Consider the following 24,181-nt stretch of genomic DNA (forward strand, 5'->3'; position numbering starts at 1 on the left):
TGCTTTTGCAACACTTAAAAAAGAGAGCATTTAGACAGAAAATTAACAAGAAACTGCATTTCTATTCCATCAGTCACCTTAATAGAAGAAAGAAGCAGAATGTTTTAGAAATTTGATTGTCATGCATATTATTCTTTAAAAAATTAGCAGCATTTACTTGAACATTTTACAAGGAAAGTATAAAACTTCTTAATGACAACCGCCACAAAACTTTCAAGAGTGATCATGGTTTCAAAGATGTAAGACAAAAAGCACAAAATATGTGAGTTTGCGTCAACCGCAACAGCCAGAAAAGGACTTGGTAATTTTTGCAAGCATCTGCAACATCCACAACCACAAACTGGAAACATGATGAATATCTTAGTTTTGGGACAACTTGGCTTCCAGAGAGAATACCCACCTCATCATAATGCTGCATATATAGCATACTTACATCACTTCAAGCCACAGCTGGAAATTTAAGTTGAAGTCTGCATTACCAAATTGGTACTGATGGCATTAGATTCTCAGCTAAGAGTATTACATATCACACACAGTAAAGTATATGTCTGAAATTGATGAGATATTCAAGATGATTAAAGAAATACACGATGGATACAAAACTGAGATAGGTACTCTTCTCATTTCTTGATTTGCTAGTAATAAGCTGTGACTTCTTCAATTTTATACACACATGCTCTCAAATTCATTCCACATCATGTTCCAGAGGTCTATCTCTATCAAGTCTTGGGAAAATTGGTCGTACTTTGTTCGGTACTGTCTCGTATTTTCAAACTACTACTGCTCAGGACTTTAGTTGCTATGGCAGAACAAGCAACTCACATACAAAGTGCATGCCAAATTGTGCTGGAACAATGTTATTTGCAGGCTACAACAACATAGGTGCCACAATATGGAGATTACTAGCCATTTGACTAAGCATACAATATACTTATTACTCATTAACACTATTTGTTTGCAGTAAACATATGCATACTCCATACCACACCACTGGAGTTAAGTCACTGCCACATAATATATTTGATATCAGCCAGGGATGTGCCTTTTATAACTTACAAATACATTGTTTGGTGGTCGGTAACTGCATACATTGAGGGCATGTGCATACCACTTTATGTATTCTGTTTCGAGGATTGAGATCAATTGTAAAATGGAAATGCACCTGTTGTTTTACTCACGTTTTATCACCCTTGAAAGTTTCACAGCAATTGTAAATAGGAAGTCCAATAGCTTTTCTTATTAATACATTGCTTACAAAATCACCATTCAACATACATAGCTTAATCACTTCAAGCTTCAGTTCAAAAACATAGCAGTTTTGAAACAAACTTACTTGACAAGTTGCAAAACCTTGAAATAACAGGAAAACAAAGCACTTTCTGCAGCTGTCTGATATTTAACATTAAACTTTGGCCCCACGGTGTGAATGACATATCGAGCAGGTAAATTATAGCCTTTGGTCAGCTTTGCTTCACCAGTTTTGCATGCTGATTCAAAATATAGTAAATTTATATATAAAAATCAAAACTTTATTAAGTATCATTTCAATCATGTTTCATAATAATATGAAATGGTTCATACATTCATCAAAAGTATTTCTTTTTTCATTATTACTGTTGCTTACAAAAACTAATGACACATATATTGCATCCCCGAAAAAGTCCGTATGTGGCCTTTATTTTCATAACGATTGGTCACAGACCTTCAGTTACAAAAATATGTTAAATGACAAGTTACGGAATTTTTAAATCACCAGTAGTTTCTTAAAAATTATGGAACTAACTTTTTATCCCCTCTCTACAATAAAAGTTTATATTCATTCAAAAAAGGTCTCGACTCCTACATTACAAACATTACTAATATTTTTAATTTCAAAATTTGAGATATTTTTAGATTTTTCAGTACTGTTATTGCCTTTTTCTTCCAGGGGTTGATTCAAAAATAAATTATGATAATTCAATTTCTTTTTCTAATATAATATCATTTAGTAGTATTCTTTCGCGATTCACTAATGCACAGTATTAATTAATAATTTTGTTACAACTGGTATGCCAAAAGCATTTTTCATAGGAATAATTTACAAATGTTCATGTGCTAAAAATATGTTACTGATCTTCACAAGCAGTTTTGTTACTTCAAAATCATAATCCAATAATGGCCCATCAACTACCAAGTAGTAAAATTGCTAAACACTGGTAATTCAACCATGTTCTGGTGAACAGGCTGGCTGCATGAGTTCCCATGGTTTTCTCCATATGTAGCTGGCTGCATGGGAGTTTTCCCCATGTGTAACATGGACATGAGCCAGTTTCCCTTAAGATGGCCTCCCAAAGGCATTACCCCTCTTAGACAAACATATACATACTTTGGCACAAGTTAAATTATCCAATTAAATGAACAATCCAATAGCCCTGCAATAGAATTTCACAGCATTAAAAATATTTTTTTATTTTAAGTGCTTGCAATAATACTAAGAATTTACTACTTGTTAATACTGAAGCCTTCCACTGTTTCCTGTAATATTAAAAAAAAAAAAAAAAAACTAAATGAGATCTATTTGAAAAAATCTGTATTAATCAAAACTTTTCATGACAGTTTGTTCATCACTTAATCTATTAAAAGTAGCAAAACGTTTTCCCTAACTAATAAAGCATTTTTAATTACATACAAATTTCAATATTTTGGTCTTTAATTTGGACATGACCCCCTGTATATTTAAAAACCATGATATGAAACTAAGATTAAAATCTTGTACCTTTTTTTAACATTAATGTTTGTGAAAAATGCAACACCATGAAGGAATTGTCAGAAATGAAAAAAAAATTATTTCACATATTTACCAATAGAGGTACAAATAAATAATCAAATTTACATGACAAAAAAAGGAACATCTGAAATCAGTACTTTGCGTGTCCTGAGTGACGAGAGCCTCTACACAAACATGGCATTAAATCACACAGGTTCTGAACGTAATCCTGGGGAATGGCATTCCATGTGGCTTCGACTTGATGCCAAAGTTCAATCTTCGAAACATACTTTCGCATTGTAGATCCTTTACATATTAGTAAATATATATATCGGAAATACTATTTGACATAATCGAAAGTTCAAACTTACTTTTTTAAAACTGCTCTAACAGTCTGCAAAAGATAATAAGCCGGATCAAATTCGAAGATTAAGGAACAACGCAATCTGCAACATTAAGTGAATTAATTTTAGCTTAGCTTATACCGTCCATTATACATTAAATGCGCAAGTGTAAACGTATATGCGCATGCACACATGCATATTTGCAGCCGTAAAGGTCTTACGACGCATGCGCAGAAAGTTTGTAGCTTTGAGGTCCGGATTATAGATCATTCCGGATTATGGGTGTCCGAATTAACGACTTTTGACTGTATATTCCATTTTCATTGCTTAATTTTTGTTCGTGCTTGTAACAGAAAAAAATTCCAGGGCAAAAAGAAAATTTTCATTGCATACTAGTTAAAGAATAGGTTTTAATGTACACAGCATGCTAACATGTACATTATTCAAATCTTTTCTGTGCCACTGAGTTTAAAAAGAAGAGTATGAAATGATCATAATAATCTCCCATTATTTTAAAATATAGAAACTAAAAATAAGCATAGACTTTTAAGTGGTGTTAAGAAACATCGGCATACTAATAAAATCTTGTAGCCCATTATTATCACATTTTTAATTATATATTAAAAGGACATTTAGTAGTTTATTAATTGTAAATTGCAGTTCTATTACTTTTGTTATTTGTAGTTCCAAACTCCACATAATTCCTGTTCTTTGAATATTGGCACTTATGGATGTTGTTTTAGGTTATTAGCATCTCTTAACCATGAATGTTAGAATTTAGGCTTTTTTGATATTATATTTAGGTAATTTCTTATACAAAATAAATTTTAATGACATTTATAAACTAATTAATCTAGTCTTTCATTAACAAGTGCTGGATATGTAAAAAATGATGGTTGTAACATTTTCCGCTACGAAACGTAAATTAAGTACTTCAGCATAGTTAAAATATTGATTATTATAATTCTTACCTTAAAAACCACTTTCTAATTTTTCATAACATCAGTAATTTTCAATCTGTGTTTATATTATTATAAAATGTTTGTTTTCTATTTATCTGTTCATTCAATCAAATTTATGCAAAAAGCTAATTTAAAACGCGCTCAGAAAGCCTAAAACGTGAAAATAATATATACAGCCTCTTTTCTGTCAGCTTACTTTAATTAAATGTGCAATATGGTAAAAGACTATATTTCTAATGAAAATTTTAAAACATCCATTTCCAGACACAAAATAATAATAAGAAAATACGGGTAGTTTATATTTTGGGGTCCCTTTAGATTATGGTAACCTTAGTATTTTACTGTGTATGTTTTGAAAACTCTACCATGACATGATTAATTGAACCCTTACCCCGATTTCGATTGTTGAGAGAATATTTCTAAGGGCTTATTTCTGTATTAGATGTCGGTTAGGAAGTACGTTGCTTATTTTGTGCTTTACACCATAAAATGGCTGTTGGTGATAAGATTAACCTGAAGTTTCTGTACAATTTGTAACAAATGGGAAAGAAAACACTGCCAGAATGGAAGGTGTTTTTTTTTTTTTTTAAGTACTTGAGGACACAAGAAAAGAAACTTTACTGAACGTAATTTGACGGAATAATCTTACCTGGAACGAAAATTATATCCGATTGCTGGAAGTCGTACAATTGTCTTTCTGATAATGGCTTCGTTCACCTCTCAGTAAATCATGCAACATTTAAGGACCCGGAAACTGGAGCTTAAATTAACATTATTCAAGGCATGTGGGGTATACTAAAAAGGTATTTTCAAAAAGGAATGCCACCAACGGTCTGGAACTATGGAGGCTACTTTTTTATTCTTACTTTTGTGAATTTATGTGGCAATGGCAGTATACAGATTCTAGTTCAGATAATTTTAAGCAGTTTTTGGATGCTATTAAGGAATTCTGCATGCCACACACTGAAGACACAATTTCTAAATAATAAGTTGGTATTTCCTTTTTGTACTGCTCAGTTTAGATACCATGTAGTTTCCACCTTTATTTTATTTTCTTGTTTTATTTTCATTTAAAATGCAGTTTATTTAGATTACTATTTTTTGTTTAAATGAAGTTTTTATTGCAATATGTTTTGGATGCAATTTTACTCAGGAGGGCATTGCATGTAAACAGAAATCACACACACACAAAAAAAAAGCCAAGAGGGTGAGGAGACCCCGAAAATACACATCTGCAGCGTTTCCAGATGACCTTATATATACATATATATTAGATATATAATGCTATAAACAGGAACATTTTCTAAATTAACGAATTCACTGCCAAAACTAAAATAGTGAATGAATTCGCACACGTCAAATCCTATTAATGTTTTATGCTTTTAAATTATTTTCTGTTTTATTACTTAAATATAGATATAACAGATTACTTTTAGCAGTAAATAAATTCACACAAGTATAAGCGTAGTTGGCATATGATAAAATATTTTTGCTTTCTATGCCAAATGAAAAATAACTGAATTTAAAAAAAAAAAATTACCCTGTTCTGTATGTTCACGCCAAACTCCTGCACTTGTGTTATGTTATTTTCTATTATTTTTAGACAAGTAACTGCACAAGATTTTTCGCAAACCATTTATAAGATTTTCTAAGTAAATAATGAACTCCCCAATAAACAGATTTGAGTTCTAGAGATTTAGCAATTGTGTCTACATTTAGAGGCATCTACACTTTGAGATTTTAAAAGAGGAAAATAAAAGATGTTAATCAAAAGGCTCTTTATTACTGCTTAATAAGTAGGCATATAATAAAATTATTTGGTGAATCTTCAGATTATGGTAACTTGGCGATTCTTTGGCGAAACTTTGGCGACCAACCCTGCTACAGCAACCTGCTAGTTTGTTTTTTTTTTTTTTTGACGCCATTTTGTTTTTCACGAAGTATAGGCATTTTTTTTTTTTTTTTTAAACTCAACATTTTTTCTAACAAACTGCTAGCCGAATTACACTTATGCTAGAACTTTTATGGGAAAAAAGTGCTTAATGCGACTTACATGATTTTTATGCAGTGTCTTATGCTGAATTGCTTGTAAAAAGCCATTGGTGCATCATGCTTTCCTTTGTCTAGTGCTTTATTTGCAGATATTTAAGCTTTACATAATAGGTTTTGCATGTCTTTATCATTCCTTGATCCACTAGTTGGAATAAGAAAGTGGTGTTTGGCAGAAGGAATAAAACCTCAACACATAGATGCAATGTTGCAAGGGCTTCAGTACTGTGTCCTGGAGCCTTATCAAGACTAAGGAAAATTTAATGCTCTAAGCAATGTTTCATTTCTTTAAGAAACAAATTTTCAAACCAGTCTTTAAAGAGGACTACCCCAACTTGACTGATGCTCTGCAGTCCACTGCACATAATTGAAATTTTCACATTAGACAAATTAAATGGAGACATTTATGATAATGTGTATGGGCAAAATTGCATTCGGCAAGGGTTTACTGTAAATGATCCATTTCAGTTCACCAAGTGTATTATTTAGATTCTTCCTGTATGCCAGACATCTAAATGCTGCATGTATTTGTTATGGCAATACTTATACTAGGTGATTTAGGTAAGGCAATCAGTATCAAGTTATCTCACAGCTGATTAATAAACTTAGTTTGCTAACTATGAGTATTCTCATATATAGCAATGTCTGATGTAACTCATTAAATATTTTTGGTTAATTTTAATGGTTATGGGCCCCGGTTAGGGGTATATTTTAATAGTTATAGGCCTGTGTTACAGATTTTTCAACATCCTATTTTTTTAAATCCAATTTTGCCATCAAGTAATATGTTTTATTGATTAACACATATCTCATTATCATCCTACCACTGATGACCTCAGAGTGCCATAAATAAATTTTGCAAAGATAACTGATATTTTTAGTTTCAAGTCAATCATAGTTATTAACAATTTGGCAAATTTTTATATATGTGATTCAATGCCAAGATTAAAAAATAATATGTCACATTTAAAAAATTACATGCTGTAACATAAGTTTTTGCACTAGAGAACGAAGAAATGTTGGTTACAACAACAATAGTGAATAAGACAGCATAATCGCATATGGTTATTTCACTTTAAGAATCGGATGTAATTTGAAAAGATTTAGAATTTCTCTGTAAACCTAATATAAGATGATGTCTGATCAAACAGTTTTATACTAGTTAAAATGTTTAAGTATATTTAGTATTAAAAATGCTTCTCTTCCTTTATATCACATTAAAGATAATTTTTTCGAGTCTGGTAATATTTATAAATATTCGAGTTCTTTATGATCAGTCAATAATCAATTTGACAAATTAAAGTTCATGTAGTTTCACACTAGATTTAGCAAATGCAAATTAATATGCACACTCATCATTAACAAATAGAAATAAAAACATACATTTAAGATTTAGAAGATCTTCTTTAAGTTGAGGTCCAGCTCTTTTCAGCAATCTATCATTTAATGGACTCCTATCTGTTAAGGCTTCATTAGTAGAATGAACTATAACTTGAATTCGCAGGGTACATATGTCTCCAGCCCTAAATTGAAAACATAATAGTAATAATAGTTAAACCTTTTAAAAATACTTAATTTAATTACAATGAATCATGAGACTTGTGCATGCCCAACTACAGCTAGTTGTTCATACTTAAACAAATAGCAATTTTTTTAATATTCGTCATTGAGCAATAATGATGGGATAAAAGAAACTATTCAGAAACTTCTCAATCAACTTATGATTGAACAAAGGAGATTAAGTACATGTTTTTCTTGGATTCAGGAAAACTTGCCATTAGTCTCTATATTCTTCACATAAACCTTGTCAGTGCACTAAGCATAGAGAATTATTATTATCATACATTTATATCCCAATTTTTGGCACTTTCCAATTATCTACTATCCACTGAAAAATATGCACAAATGTCACCAAAATAGGCAACCCATGAACTCACTAAAATGGTGGAATAATTAAGGTTACCCTATATAGAACTATGTAGAGCTCATTCTGGTAGATCTATTTCATTGAAATTTGGTAGACATGTTACATGGATCATGCGGGGGGGATAATCTACAATAAAAATTAACAGTTAAAATTTTGGCTGATAGATGGCACTTTTCATGCAATGTAGAAAGAACATTATGCAAATTAGCTGTATTTTAAAATGCCAATAGATAATACTGTAAAATCATTCTTCACCACGCCTTTAGAGAAGAAAGATCAAGCTTTTACTGATCAAGTTGTTACAAAGTGGTGGTAATTTTTCAACTGCTCTATCAGAATATCAACACTTCAATGATGAAGGATGAAAGATTACTTATGAAAAGGGCCTACATCAAGGCAGGGTTTGAAAACGATGATTACTAAATTTGAAGAGACTGGGAGTTGTGTGAAGTGAGGAAAAGGATGTAAACAGATTTCAAATGAAACTCTGAGAGAAGTCACTTTTGCTGTTGATTCCCACTATTCTTTGACAAGTTCTCGAATGGTGTCACATGATCCATCTCTTCTTTGATCAAGAGTACGAAAGGTTCTGCAATTCTCTTAAGTGGGACCCATACAAGATCCAAGTTCTGCAATAGCTGCATCTTGCTAATCCCTACAAGTGAGCTCATTTTGCTAGCCTACTTTTGGCCAGAATAGCCACTAATAATGCATGGCTTTCAAACATTTTGGGGTTGGACAAGTTACATTTAACCCTTGACGAAGCAGTGAATACTTAAAACTGTTGCATAAAAGATACTGCAAGTCCTAATGTTGTGCATGAACAGTCACTGCATCCTGATTGCATTATTGCATGGTGTGATTTTAGTACTGATTTCATTCTCGGTCTTTCTTAAAGAAGCTTCCCCAAAAGCGTTCCATCATAATGACAAAGGTTTGCCAATTCACAATCCAATATCTTTTCAAAAAATCGTAATGAGGTTCCGGAATTCACTAGCTGATGAAAAAATGTGGCATTTCTTCAGAAATATGGCATTTTACAAACCAAACAGTACAGAATGCACAAATTTGCATTTCATGAAGTTATACTTTGTAAGTAACCAAATTTGTGACAATTGTAATTTGTGCCATTCTCTGATTTTCTTTTGAAAGGAAAAACAGTTCACTATGTACATAGGAAAACAACAATGTGTGCAGTACCAAGTTGAGTGCAATGCCAAAATTCTACAAGTCTTTTTTTTTTTTTTTTTTTTTTTTAAGAGCTACAACTGATCACTGTGTACATAAGGAGAACAGTGTATAAAAAAGGCAAGCTTTCCATCATGGATATTTCGTCAGTTTTTAATTTTGTTAATTGTTTGCTGCTTTGAGCAATTCTTAATATGCTGCTTTTTTTAAAAACGGCTGTTGTCTTGCACATCTTAGTTTGGCTAAAAAGTATTTGCCAGACGTTGGGGACTTTTCAGAAAGGAGATGTGTATAGTTAATGTATCACAAAGTTACAACATAAGATACTGGTAAAAAACTTTAATCAGTGACCATAATTTTTCAGATTTTCCTTTAAATGTCTATATCAGCCTACCCATTAAAAGATATATTTATACATAGCAGCTCTCAATGAGATTAATATAAAAATTAACAACAACTTAGTTATGAAAAATAAAGCTACTTACCACAAAGCTACTTTGCTATTTATTTTTGAATCAAATGGAAAAGGGCTTGAAGAATGAACTTTTTCCTGATTCCCAAAATTGCTTGCATCTGGTAGGTCTCTAGGATTAATTTCATTCCATCTCTTTAAAGTAGATGCATCAACAATTTCAGGCGATACACCCAATGGATCCATTCTAAAATAATAAAATGTACAGTATCAAATAAATGCAGCAATAACAGAGCTATTAATGAACCAAATATAAGTTGATTTAGTTGTGCTCATATGACAAATATTTTTCATGTCGTACATATCCATAAGAATTTTATTGAGAAAAGTTTCTTTGCTCTAAAGCAAATAATATTAGCATTGTACAGCAAATTCTGAAAACACATGCTATACAATTTTGTGAAGAGAAAATGGTCACACACAAAGGGAAATAGCAAATTACTAAGTCTTCTCAATATTTCTGTGGGATTAAAAAACCAGTAACACAGTAGACACGAATATTTCATTTCTATTAAAAATAATCCGACACTCATGTTTTTAAAACAAAATATGAAAATTTCAAATTACAGCTAAATCATTCCTTTAAAATTGAAAAGATATCAGAAGCCCATAAAACTGTATAAAGAAGGCAAAATAATTGTACAGTCAAAAATCTTTAATCCGGACTCGTTGGGACTTCGGCGATTCCGGATTATCGATCATCAGTTTAAATCTGGTAAGATGGCATGCAGAACTATAAAATTAAAAATATGAAATCATAATTTATGAAGTAAAGAGCAATTATTATCTAAAGAGTATCAAAATTTACAAAAAAAAAAAAAAAAAAAAAAAAAAAAAAAAAAAAAAAAAAGGATAATATTTATTTACTTTATTAAACATTTCGGTACTATTCTGTTTTGAGGACCGTAAAAAATTGCAGCGAAAATGTATGCGCAAAAGCGGCAAATCTAGCAAATGCGCCCATTTAAAACAGCGTGCCAAATCTAGCGTACGCACTGATTTCAGATTGCGTAAGTTTATATAGTTCTATATTTCTTAAGACGCCAATGAAATACTAGTTTAATTTTTAAATCCTTTTTTGATTTTAAATCGTTTTTTAATATCCTATGGATTTAACAATTTGGGAACTATCCATGACGAAAAGTCAGCAATAGAATTTTGGGTAAAGTGCAGAATCAACCACTGTTTGACGTGTTTTTAAGAATTACATACTTGGTATCCATGTGCACATTGACCTATTTTCACTTTAAAAAAATCCCAGAATTGCATAAAAATGGCACTGCGCACACCCTTGGCTTTATCTATGTACATATCGACCTACTTTCAATTAAAAATTAAAAGAAAATTGATAAAATTCCAATTTTTTTTACCCTTGTAAAAAGTGGCAAACAAATAAGTGAGCGAATCTGCACTTTACCGAGAATATTTTCAAAGAAAAGGCATAATTCATTATAGAAAATTACATTTGAACAACCAACAAGGTGAAATTATGCTTTAGCGATAAGTCGGTAGCGAAATAGTGAAGCAGGCATCCATTTAGTTATATTTAGCAATTTTTATATAAATTATAATAATGATCTGAAATAGTTATTTACTATTACGCTTAAATTCAGTCATGTTTAGCCTTTTTCATATAAGTTATAATAATAAAAAAGTATTATATGAAATTAACCTTTCATCTAGATTAAAATATCAATCTTAAATAGTTATTTACTTCCTTTCTTGTGTTAGGGTTGCCGCAATTATTTTTGGCAGCACTGGCATCAACAATAGTTTGGCGATTTTTTACGACCCTCAAAACCGAATAGTACCAACATTTCTTTCAATGTATGTTGTTTAAGTTGCTTAGTTTTATGTGCTAATACTTTCTCTTTAATTCTATAAACAGACATATTTTCTTGTTCAGTTACAAAGTTCCGCCATAATCGAAAGTTCAAGCTTACTTTTATAAAATTGCTCTAACAGTCTGCAAAAAATAATAAGCCAGATCCAATTCAGAAAAATTAAGGAAAACCGCAATCTGCAACATTAACTGAAATAGATAATTAGGGCAAAGCACACAGGTCTATCTTTCTGTGAGAAGGGATGTTCTTGTGGAAGGAATTTCAATGGAAACCAGTCTATGCTACACAAGGAGGGAACTACACAAACAATATGCAGTCATGGACCTTATAAGAAATAGACTAACCCAGTGGGCGGGGCTCGCGTCACCGACATGTCGGCAAGAAAGAGTAGGGACGATCTGGTTTACTTTAACATTGAAACCTATGCGTTTGTATCACATAACTCTTTAATTATTAAATGTGATACTTTGTATAGTGATGAGATTATGAAAGGCCACAGTTATTTCCAAATAGGATTTAAAATATCTCATTAAATCACTTTTTACTGCATTTCGCGCATTTTTTTCACGCGTAATTCTTGTACAAACATCTTTACTTTGGTAAAACGGTAAAAACTCTAAGCACAAAATTTATGGACTTAATTTTGCGTAAAAATAAAGTAAAATTAAATAAGATTGATAGTACGTGATGCTTTGAAATAAATAAGGTAAAATTAAACAAGATCTGATAATTTTTTTCAAAAAATTAAATGAAAAATTTCAGGCAGTGATTTTTCAAACTATAATAACATTACAAAACGATCATATTTGATATAAGATCATTAAATTATTAACATTAAAGTGGATTAATTATTTTAATAATTTATAAAATTCGGAGCATGAAATTTTCTAAGCGTAATAAAGGGGGAAAAAAAAGATAAAATAAAATCTAGAAGCACTCAAATTTTATATTACGCCCAAAAGGAACCTTTTTTTAAAGTTTCGTGTGTTACCTATATTTATTGAACATCATGTTCTTCGCCCGTAAACCACATACATTTGAAAACAGCATATCTTTAGAATTTCCGCACTGGAGATAAAAACTGTTATTTTCCATACAGTGCTCGCTCTGAACTCGTTGAGTTTGTTAATCAAAAATTCGTTAAAGTTTTACAAAATATGAAATAGATTAAAATAAATTTGAAATTCGGCCGTCCAGATGCCCATGTTCGGTTGGAGGATTACATTATTCAAAATTTGATGTCTCTAGATACTGTCGTTTTTGTCACAGTGCAAGAAACATGCATGTATTCATGCAGATTTCTTCATTATTTAATTTCTTTACATATAATACAGGGCGATAATATTTGGTAACAACAATTTGCAAGGAAACATGGACACTTATAGTAAAACAGCGCAAAATATCGCTTCAAAACTAACAGCCATTCTAGGTGACTGCTGCTTTGGGTTAATAAATTAACAGTAAATAAAAAAAAATCTATGCAGAACTAAAAATAAATTAAAAAAAAATAGTCACTATAAAATACAAGCAAAATTAATTATTACGGTTAAATACAATTTTAATTAAGACACAATAACACGCCGAATAAATACTGATTCAGAAGTCAAACAAAAAAAATCAGCGTTAATTCACAAAATTTTCACAGGACTAGTTTCGATGGTTTTACCGAACCATCATCTTCAGCTGCAAAACCACAAATGAACAAGATAGGAAATAATGTTTAGATAAGATAAGAAAGCCTGGACAAGAATAAGCAAGTGGCGCCATCTGTTGGCGAAACCAGAACTAAAACATAATTTCTCTAAAAGCCGAAGGCAAATTTGGATTGGAATTAGGATCGTTAACTAGAACAGAAAGATTTTTATGAATGTGAAATGCCTCTAGAAAATCCAGTTCTCCAATGGAAGATGTTTTTTGAATAATTTTGGCAGCAGAAAAATTGAAAGTGTGATTTTCGGACCAACAATGTTGAGCAACAGAAGACTTCTGTGTTTCCTTTTTTCTAACATATGCCTCATGTTCTTTGACGCGAAATTTTAAGGCTCTCTTAGTTTGGCCAATGTAAATTAAACCGCACTGGCAAGGAATCCTATAAATACCCCAGGAATTCATATCCGGAATGGGGTCCTTGAGTATAGAAGTTGGAATTTTATTGATGGGAGAGTAAACAACCCGAAAGTTAAATTTCTGCAAAATATGTGCAACTTTATAGCTAATTGATGGAAAGAAGGGAATGACAACAGAATTTTTATAATCTCCTAAAATAAGAGTGTGGCTTTTAGTGTGTTGAGATGAGAATTTTTTAACTGCTTGATTAATAATGTTGGGTGAAAAGCCCCTGTCAATAGCTATTGCTTTTAAATAATTTAGTTCTTCATCAAGGGCTAGTTTGGAGGAGCAAACTTGAAGAGCACGGAAAACATAGGAATAAAATGAAGCTAACTTTTGTTTAGTCGGATGACATGATTTAAAGTGTGGTGGAAGGCAAACCGATGAAGGTTTACGGTAAACTGTAGTACTGAAGTTGGATGTGTTACGTGTGACCAGAATGTCGAGAAACGGAAGAGAATTGCAAGTCTCAAGTTCAAAAGTGAACTGAATAGCAGGATCAATAGAATTCATTGTTGAAAGAACTCTATTTAAATCATCTTTATTACCTTCAAACAGGGTAAAAGTATCGTCTACGTAGCGGAACCATGCCGGGAAGTTTAAAGTTTCAAACAATTTTGATTCATAATAATGCATGTAGATATCAGCCAGGATGGGACTGAGGGGGCTTCCCATGGCTATTCCCTCAGTTTGCTTGTAATATTTATTTTGGAAAACAAAATGTGTTTGTTTCAAACAGAGTTGAGTGAGAGAAATTAGCTCATCAATTTCGATGCAAGAGAAATGAAATTCGCGAAGTCTGGTTTCTAGACATCTTAATGCACCCTCCACTGGGACATTGGTGAATAATGATTTTACATCAAAAGAAACCATGAGTAAATTACGAGGAGAAATGTTTTGAAGAAATGTTCAACATTGTTGGTCCGAAAATCACACTTTCAATTTTTCTGCTGCCAAAATTATTCAAAAAACATCTTCCATTGGAGAACTGGATTTTCTAGAGGCATTTCACATTCATAAAAATCTTTCTGTTCTAGTTAACGATCCTAATTCCAATCCAAATTTGCCTTCGGCTTTTAGAGAAATTATGTTTTAGTTCTGGTTTCGCCAACAGATGGCGCCACTTGCTTATTCTTGTCCAGGCTTTCTTATCTTATCTAAACATTATTTCCTATCTTGTTCATTTGCGGTTTTGCAGCTGAAGATGATGGTTCGGTAAAACCATCGAAACTAGTCCTGTGAAAATTTTGTGAATTAACGCTGATTTTTGTTGTTTGACTTCTGAATCAGTACAATTTTAATATTAGAATTAAATGTATAAAAATTTTTAAGGAGTCGAAAGTGTTTATCACTATGATGTATTATGAAAGATAATTGAAATAAAATTCCTGTATAGAAATTGTGCTATAATACTCATAATTTTAAAAAAGCAGCACACTTTAGAATTTTAAACAAAACTTTCAAAAATTCGTTTTTAAATATTTTAGTACTTTTTACTTATTTACAGCAGTAAAAAGCATAAAAATTGCAAGAGAAAATTGCTTGTTTGAAATTTTCTATTAATTCAGATTTTAAATATTATTTTCTAAAAGACGTAGTTACAAATTTCCTTATAGCACAGGAAAATCTAAAAAAATATCCAGCCCTGAAAGCATGCAATAGCTTTATAATTATTTGGAACGTTAATTATGCTTGATAAATATGCTAAAGTTTTAAAAATCAATCTCAATTTCAAAAATGAAAATATATAGAAATTCTAATTTGTGAAATGAGGCACTACATACAGCTTTTTCTTGAAAATTATACATGCTGCAATAGGCAACCAATGTTAAACTTCTGCAAATCGTCCCTACTCCTTCGGATGTGATCAAGGTGACAGCCGGCAACGCCTCAGACGAGGGAGAAAACCCATTTGGGTTAGTCTATTTCTTATAAGGTCCATGTATGCGGTCAGCTTATTAAGCCACCAGGAACAGTAAACTATCAGTATTTTAGAGCAGTATTGAGTTGGTCATTCTCAGGGCAAAAGGATTTAAAATTTGAAATGTTGTTTGATGTCTGGTAATAATTGCTTTCTCAGTGCAATGAAGTTTTAGAAGGGGATATAATTTGGATATTAATTGATTAATGAAACTAATTAGTTAATTTGAAGAAACTAAAATATTTATACAATACTTTTTTTATTTATTCATAAATATAAAATTAGGTAGGGGATTATTATAAGCCTTTCATGACCAACAGCAAAGTTACAGATACAGCTTTTGGGGATATAATCACATTAGCTTGGCATGTGGCGGCATGAAAAATTCAACAAACTATTCTTTAATATATTTCCTAATATCAAGCATATAAAGAATTACTGTTAAGTTACACTATAACTTCTAAAGCATTTGTTTTGATGGATTCCTGCTATAAGATGTGAAAATTATTCACAATTTTCACTGAAAATTATCATTAAGAAATTATTTTAATAAAAATAATGTACACATCAAAAGTATGCAAAAATAGAGTAAAGAAACAAAAATTAATTATTAGCAGTTACAGGAAAAAATGTCGTACAGGGGCAGTGGTACAAAATATTACAGTACATGCAAAATTTTACTACAGTTTTCATGCTTTTATTTATCCTCCCTGAATTGTGAGCATTTGTCCATGTGAACATATTTCATGTGAGTTTTTTTCCATGTGAGCATATTTCTAAGTGAGCATTTTTCATGCGAGCTTTTTTCTATGCAGGCATATTTCCTTGTGGGCTTTTTTTCTGCGAGCTTTTATACCTGTTAGCATTATTCTGTGAGCATTTTTCCTGTGGGCATTTTTTCGGTCACCAGATTTTGTGCACCCTCTTGCTTGCCAAAATGCAATGGGGAACATCAATCTGGTGCCCCTTGGAAGTCGCACTCTGGGGGGGGGACAGGTGTCCCCACCCTTGCTCCGCTACTGTTCTCCCCATGGTGCTCTGGATATTGAATGATTTACACAAATATTCATCAACTAATAAAAATACATCTTTCACAAGAGATGAGCATTTGAAAAATCTCATATCTTCATAAAATTCATTGCATTTATGTGCATTAATCAAATTATCCTGCCATGTAACATTTCCAAGAGAGAAATTAAAAAGTATACTAAATATTTACATATTTAACTGATCATAATAGTCATATTTTTAAAAAAATAAAACAGCAAGTACACTGCATAAAAAAAATGGGACAGTTCTATATCTCCCATTCTACTGGGCCAACTGACGAAATTCAACTTGCACTTTTGATATCTCGAAAGCACAACTTAGAATATGTATTAGATTTATATATAGCACTGCTCTAACATAGGTATTTTGAAACAAAATTGGACTTTTTCTGATATAACATACCAATTTTTTTCCATATTTCGATTCTATGACTCAAATAATGCCAAACTACCAAGTTTTGTTAAAATTGCACAGGTAGTTTTTAAAAAGATCCTCAATGTTAACTGAGTTTGGTACATATTTATTATGCTCTTTTTTTTTTTTTTTTTTTTTGTTGTTAAACTTATTTCATTCTTCCTTTCACATTTAGAAATTTAGGTTCATTCTAAATAAAATTCACCCATTTTTTTTATAATTTACTTTTAAAATTTGTATTTTCAGGTAATTTTTATAAATTTTTCAAAATATTTTTGAATTATAATCTATAAAATTTTTACCATCATCTTAAGTAGACGTATTTCTAAGCATACCTGCAAAAATGACAGTTTTTTTATTCAAAATTTCCAAAGATATACGCGAATTTATATATTGGTGTGTTCTGAAATTTGGCATATTTGTTGAAAGTGATAAAACATCAAATGTGGTTTAGACACTTTGCTAAAATTATTTGGAAGTGGAAACGATGAGACTTTTTCCACTCATTTACAATGCAAAAAGGTAGCACCGACGTGCCTTATTTCTGCTCCGGCATAATGGAAGGAAAAGGAAAATTGGTTGCCACATATTAAGAAGTTCACCAAGTAAATTAATTTTGGCGATAACTGAAAAAATTGTGCCAAGATAAATTTTTTAATTTCTCCATTAATTTCACACCAAGTTTTACCAAATTTAATATTTAGGCATAATTTGAGTCGTAGAATTGAAATATGGAAAAACAATTGGTACACTATTTCAGAAAAAGTCCGATTTTGTGTTAAAATACCTATGTTAGAACAAAGTGATATATAAATCTAATATATATCCCAAGTCGCACTTTCAAGACATGAAAAACGCAATTTGAATTTTGTCAATCGGCCCAGTAGAACTGTCTCCCCTTTTTTTTTTCTTTTGCGCAGTGTACAGGAATATCGCTAGCTAGATAAAACTTAAAATACTAACTACTGAGGCTATAAACCCAATTACTGATTCAAAGGTAAGAATTAACAGACCTTAAATTTTCTCACATAATTTTTAAGATGTTTCAGCTACTCCCTCAAAATAATTATCATCCCATCTCTCATTTTAAATATCTCTAATACTTAGCTTTCATGGCAGAAAAAAAAAAAAAAAAAAAAAAAAAAAAAAATACCTATAATTCCTTATATGGGCACATCTGCAGCAAATATTGGGTTGAAACATAAGTAATGGCAGTTTATGTTGCACTTAAAATTACGCACTAAAAATAAAATGTATTGGCATAATGTTTTGTATTATTCAAAAGAGAATCTTTCCCTCTACAAGATGACGTATTTGATTTTTTTGTCTGAGCTAATTCTTGTTATTTTTCAGATTATTAAAATTTTAGTGTCAAGTGGACAAAAATAAGCATTTTCGACACCTTTTTGCACTTAATCGAGGTCCAATGCTACAGAAGCTGCCTGAGAGATTTGTGAAGTGTATGGAGAAGGTTCAATGCCTGAACAAACTGCAAGAAATTGGTTTGACAAATTCAAAAATGGAAATTTCGGGGAAAGTGCAGAATCACCCACAGCTTCGTGTGTTTCTCAAAATCGCTAACTTGAAAATAACAAGTCAAAGAATTACACAAACTCCATATCCATGTACACATTAACCTACTCTCACTTTCAAAAACATCAGAGAATTGAACAAACTCAGCATTGCACACTTCCTTTGTCTATGTACACATCGATGCATGCCATATAAGTGGGCGATTCTGCATCAACTTGAAAATAAAAAGTCAAAGAATTGCACAAATTTAGCATCCATATACACACTGACCTATTTTCACTTAAAAAAAAAATCAGAGAATTGCACAAACATAGCACTGCACACCCCCTTGACTTTGTACACATCAATACGTACCACATAAGTGAGCGATTTTGCACTTTAAATGAAATTTCGACCTCGAAAACGCTGCTCGTTCTGGATAACCAAATGAGTTTGATGAAGAATGCTTGAATTAACTTCTGCATGAAGACGCGCATCAAACCACTTAAGAATTAGCCAAATGAATGGGTTGTAGCTAAATGACTATTGTTCGACATCTTGGATCTACGGGATCTATCAAAAACTCAGATATTATCACCAATTTATTGTTTTGTTAAAATAAAAATTTTTAAATTAAAAAAAACAGTCATTACTTATGTTTCAACCTATAAAAATAGATTAAACTAAATGCTTAATTTAACTGGGGGAGGGGGAACACATACAATACTGAAACAAATATTTACAAAGAATTCCTCTTAAAACACATCTTTCTTTTGCATATATTTCTTCAGATACTTTGCTTCATTCAAATTCAACATAAGAAATAAATGTTATTTAATAAAGAAATAAAATTTTTATTAAATTATCCCCGCAGATACAGACTATATGGTTAAAGGACATGATGAGAAATAACAGACAAAGGATAAAAACATACTCTGCCCACTACATATACCTTTAAAACTGCACATAAAATTTTTTAAAGCTAGATCAGAATTTTAAAATTAAAATTCTGATCAGAACAGAAAGATTAACAAAGTCAACTATGATTTCAATCTTTGCAATTTCTACAGTACAGAATATCTGATTCAGAAAAATTTACGTAAGACTAATTAAATTGTATGTTTAAATGGCCCTAAATCTAGAGTTGCCAATTGTTTGGCTAACAAACTATTGTCTTACTACTGTCAGCAAGAATATTAGTGGGAAAAATCACATTTTACCTCCAAAATTAATTTCAATAAAAAATAAGAAATTTATAAAATCGTCATATTTTATAATGTTCGTGAAGGCAATAAAATAATTCATCAAGGCAGTGCTTTTACCTCGAACAGCACAGAAAAATTTTTGCTGCGTCTCGCACCAGATTTTTATTCCACATCATTCGACAAACACATTTAAAAGTGATTTGTAAGATTCCAATCAAACCTCCAGAAAAATAATTCATGATTTTTTGAATTCCGATCTACAGGAAGATGGTGACAAATTTACTTGAGCATAGCCTGAAGGCCAAAATGTGCCAAACATAAATTGAATATATTTCATCCCAATTTAAACGAAAGCAGACTTAGAAAACAATATACTTATGAATACTGATTATTTCTGAGACAAAGAGATACATGAACTTTAATATAAAACTGGTAAAAATCTCAAAACATGAAATGCATTAAAATACAATAGACCACTTTAAAACCAAATCAAATCTACCAACCAGCTTCTTTTACGCATTGAAATAAATTAAAATAGACTTCTTATTTGGTTAAATGGTCCAGAGGTAAGTAAGTCCCAATGATTAAAATCCTTCAATGTCATATTGTGTGTACCTGGATACTTCATTAAAGAACGATATAGCTAAAGAACATATAAGGAATATTCCCCAGGCATTTTGTGTTAAAATTCATAGGAAAATTCTTATACACAGAGAAAATACCTTTCATACATTTTTAGAAGCCTAGCAATCCTTCAAAGAAAAAAAAAGGGGGGGGTTACAATAGTTCCTTCATAAAAGTCTGAGGAAAAATCATTATATATCAAGAAGATAACAGATTTACCTTTGGTTTACATCCTAAATTTTGGGAATATTTCTAAGACAGTATATGATAGGGAAGATTATGGAACTTTTCTGGAATATTCTCATACTCCCTCTTTAATATCTAAGACGTATGTGCAACATAATCGCATCCAAACTTCACATGGCCTACTGGAAATCAATGCACACATAACGCAAGGACTGTCACTAATGAATATTAACGTAAACCTCCTATTCATCTTCGCTCAATACTTGACTCGCAACTATACTTCAGGAAAACAAGTCAGTACATCCATAATCCTATCCAGAAGAATTGATTGACAACATTGTTGGAGAGGAGATGACAAACATGTCATAAGCCTGTGTGTGAAAAATTACTAAATGGAGCTACATCACCAACAGTGCAGAAGAAAATTAACATTCTCTCAATAGAAAAATAAACACGTGAATAAAGTAGTTTCCAATATAGTCCAAATATCAGGAGAAAACAGCTTTTACAACTAAAACCCAGGAATGAAGAATCTATCTCATTTCCGATTCCTTGAGAATGAGTAACTACAAATAACTGATGTCTTGAAACAGCTTTTACAACTAAAACCCAGGAATGAAGAATCTATCTCATTTCCGATTCCTTTAGAATGATTAACCACAAATAACTGATGCCTTGAAAACATGACTTTGAAATAGAATGCTTTTGTTAACAACCAGGACATTCAATAAACTTACACAAATCTACTTCTGCAGTTATTAACTACTGGAATAATTTTTAAATTTTGATTTTTTTGCAGGCATAAATGCCATTGGAAACCAAAAAACTGATCAGTGTTAATAAACGACAAAATATGCAAAAGACAAATTTTGGTCTACAGAACATTTGCACTATTCTCATTCAATAGTGGTGACTCTCATATGCAATTTTTATCCATCTTTATTGTATGATAAAACAAAATTTATATCATTCTACCAACAAAAGTAAAATTCGGGGAATTTTTTTTTTTTTTTTTTTTTTTTACCTTAGATGTTGCAATATTTTAAATCTTTATTTAAAACATACTTAAAACTCACGTTTCTCACTACTCTAAATTTTAGTTCATAACTCAAAAAGGCACATACTACCGAGTGAATAATTAGCGATAACTGTGAATAAAACTTTTTCATTGTCAGTGAAAATAAAATCACAACTAACACATGGCAGCAATACTAATCGCATATTTAACTGCATAGAAAACAAGACATAAAATTATGCAATTCCTATAACAGTAAGTAAAAGTGTGAAATAAATAACACACAGAATTAATATGCCACAGAATTTTACTATACACGTGATGACACGTAATATTTCTTAAATATTCCATTAATAATCACATGAGCAAATAGTTTTATAAAACACAGAGAATAAACAGGAAAACCAACAGGGTGCGTAAACGCCTCTTTTTTGCCAATAAATAAAACTAGAAAACTCATAAAAAAAATAAGCATAATATATATTCACAAATAATAACAGAAAAAGAATACCTGACACAGCTAGGAATTAATTTCAAATACACATATTTTTTAAAGTATATTACAGCAGCTGTTCTTATCACAATAAATACAACACAAATTTGTAAACAAACAGATTTACGCAATTTCAGGTTTCTAAAAAGTGAAGTAATATTTCATTTTCTGTTAAGTTCACTCAGTGACACAATTAAAAAGTTAACCTTAACGATTGCTAACCATACAACTTCCACTACCACATATCAACATGCCCCTTTACTCACAAAAATCACATGATCGCACTAGTTTTAGTTTCTGTCGAAACACATTTCGAAGTGCTACTAATTTGCCCTGCATTAGCCAATCACGCTTAAGATAATTCGCAAACTTTAGCTATTTTCAAAGGTCGTAGCGTGATTGGTTCAAACATATGTTCAATAAACATAGTACCTATTCTCAACATATCTTCCACTTTATCGCCCTAAATCAAAATTCTCAGATGAGATGCCGTAATTTGTACAGTCATCATGTTTGTGGATAGCACGAGTAGAAATCTTCGTGAATAGCAATATCAGCAATTAAAATAGCATTTCATTGAGCATATGAAGCTAAAAATCCAGTAGAAACACATAAAATATGAGAAGTAAAATAAAATTATATATCCCAATATACAAGTCCCACTAAGTTTGAAGCTCACAATGAATGTGAATTTAACTTGAAAACTGAGAAATCTCACAGGAAAAATATTAATGCACTGTAATCTTGAATAGAATAGACTAAAATAAAAATGAAAATATATACAAGTCCTAGATAATTGTTCGCAGAGGTCCTCTGGTTTTCAAACTCCCAACCTCATAAGTAATTAGTGACTTATCCCGCTTAGCTATCAGATGCTGTTCAAAGCAGCACTAAAATAAAATTAGTAGAGCCCAAGGATTACCATTTGACATCGTGCTGAATAGGCTGGCTTTCTTGTGTGGTTAAGGTAATCAGAATCACCTATTTTCCTGACAGTTTCGTAAGAATGTTTCTCTCAATTTTGATAGAAGGTGTGCGTGGTACTAAGAATTTCTGTGTCGATAGGTAGAATATTCAGGTCGTTATGAACTGCCAAGTTTCGAACAAACCATGGTGCATTCAGAATAATACGCAAGCATTTATTTTGCAAATGTTGCAAGATGTTGCTATTTGTTTTTGTAGGAGCTGCGCAGGCTGGCGCTGTATAAATCAAGATTGGCTGCAGGTATAATATTGTTTTAGTATTGAAATTTTATCTTGAATTTCTTCCTAATATTGCTAAAAGGCTCATAAAAGCTTTGTGAGCTTTATCACATATATAACTGATGTGAGGTTTGAAACTTTGTCTTTCATTTAAATAGACTCCTAAGTATTTAATTTTGTTGTAACTTAATATGCCATTTCTGTTCCTATTCATCTGCAATGGTTTGACGAACAGAGTATTTGCGGAAATAGATGATGGAAGATTTATCAGCATTTATTTTTAATTTCCAGGCGTTGAACGAAAGCTAAAGATAATTAATTACCTGTTATAATTTCTTGTTTGCATGTTTAGGACTGACAGACTTGCATAACAGCGCCGTGTCATCCGCACAGCATGCAAGAATTACATTTACATTTTTCGTCATGTCATAAAGATAAATACTGAGGACTAAGACCACAAGGATGCTGCCCTGTAGGACACCAGAATTAATTTTTCAGCTACTAGGAATTTCATCCTGAATACGGACTTGAAAACTTCTTCTGTGAAAATAATTTGCGATGAGAATGATGACTGCGGTGGGAAATTTAAAGCAATCGGTTTGGTTAGGAGGCCACAATACCAAACCTTATCAAAAGCTTTCTCAATATCAATGAACATCTTCGCAACTTTTTCTGTAGAGTGACACTGATACCGAGGAATTCCCTGAATTTGTCATAAGTGCCCATAAAAGTCTAGGAAAAAGGAACGAAAATCCAGAACCCAAAGGAAGCGAGAAATTCCAGGAACTACTTTTTTAAAGAAAGAAAAGTGGTTAGATATCAGTTTCATCGCAACAGGCATCCATCAGACAACAACGATTAAAAAGCCTCAGTGATGCTGTTAGGTCTCTTGCTATTGCACAGGCACAAATCCACTG

The 24,181-nt window shown here is 31.6% G+C and overlaps 1 protein-coding gene across 1 annotated transcript in view; it reads right to left on the reverse strand.

Annotated features, from left to right (window-relative positions):
- LOC118189433 (protein GDAP2 homolog) overlaps window positions 1-22,332 on the reverse strand; it is a 58,576-nt gene extending 36,244 nt beyond the window's left edge. The window contains exons 1-4 of the mRNA XM_035360031.2: window positions 22,080-22,332; window positions 9,702-9,875; window positions 7,485-7,624; window positions 1,334-1,487 (exon numbers count right to left, since the gene is read on the reverse strand). Of these exons, the coding sequence (XP_035215922.1) occupies window positions 1,334-1,487; window positions 7,485-7,624; window positions 9,702-9,874 (467 nt within the window). The 5' untranslated portion in view covers window position 9,875; window positions 22,080-22,332. The remainder of the gene's footprint in view (window positions 1-1,333; window positions 1,488-7,484; window positions 7,625-9,701; window positions 9,876-22,079) is intronic.
- Between the last annotated feature and the right edge of the window lie 1,849 nt (window positions 22,333-24,181).

Source organism: Stegodyphus dumicola, chromosome X1, assembly GCF_044657685.1.
Source record: "Stegodyphus dumicola isolate Sdum_Otavi_A_Nest chromosome X1, ASM4465768v1".
Lineage (NCBI taxonomy): Eukaryota > Metazoa > Arthropoda > Arachnida > Araneae > Eresidae > Stegodyphus > Stegodyphus dumicola.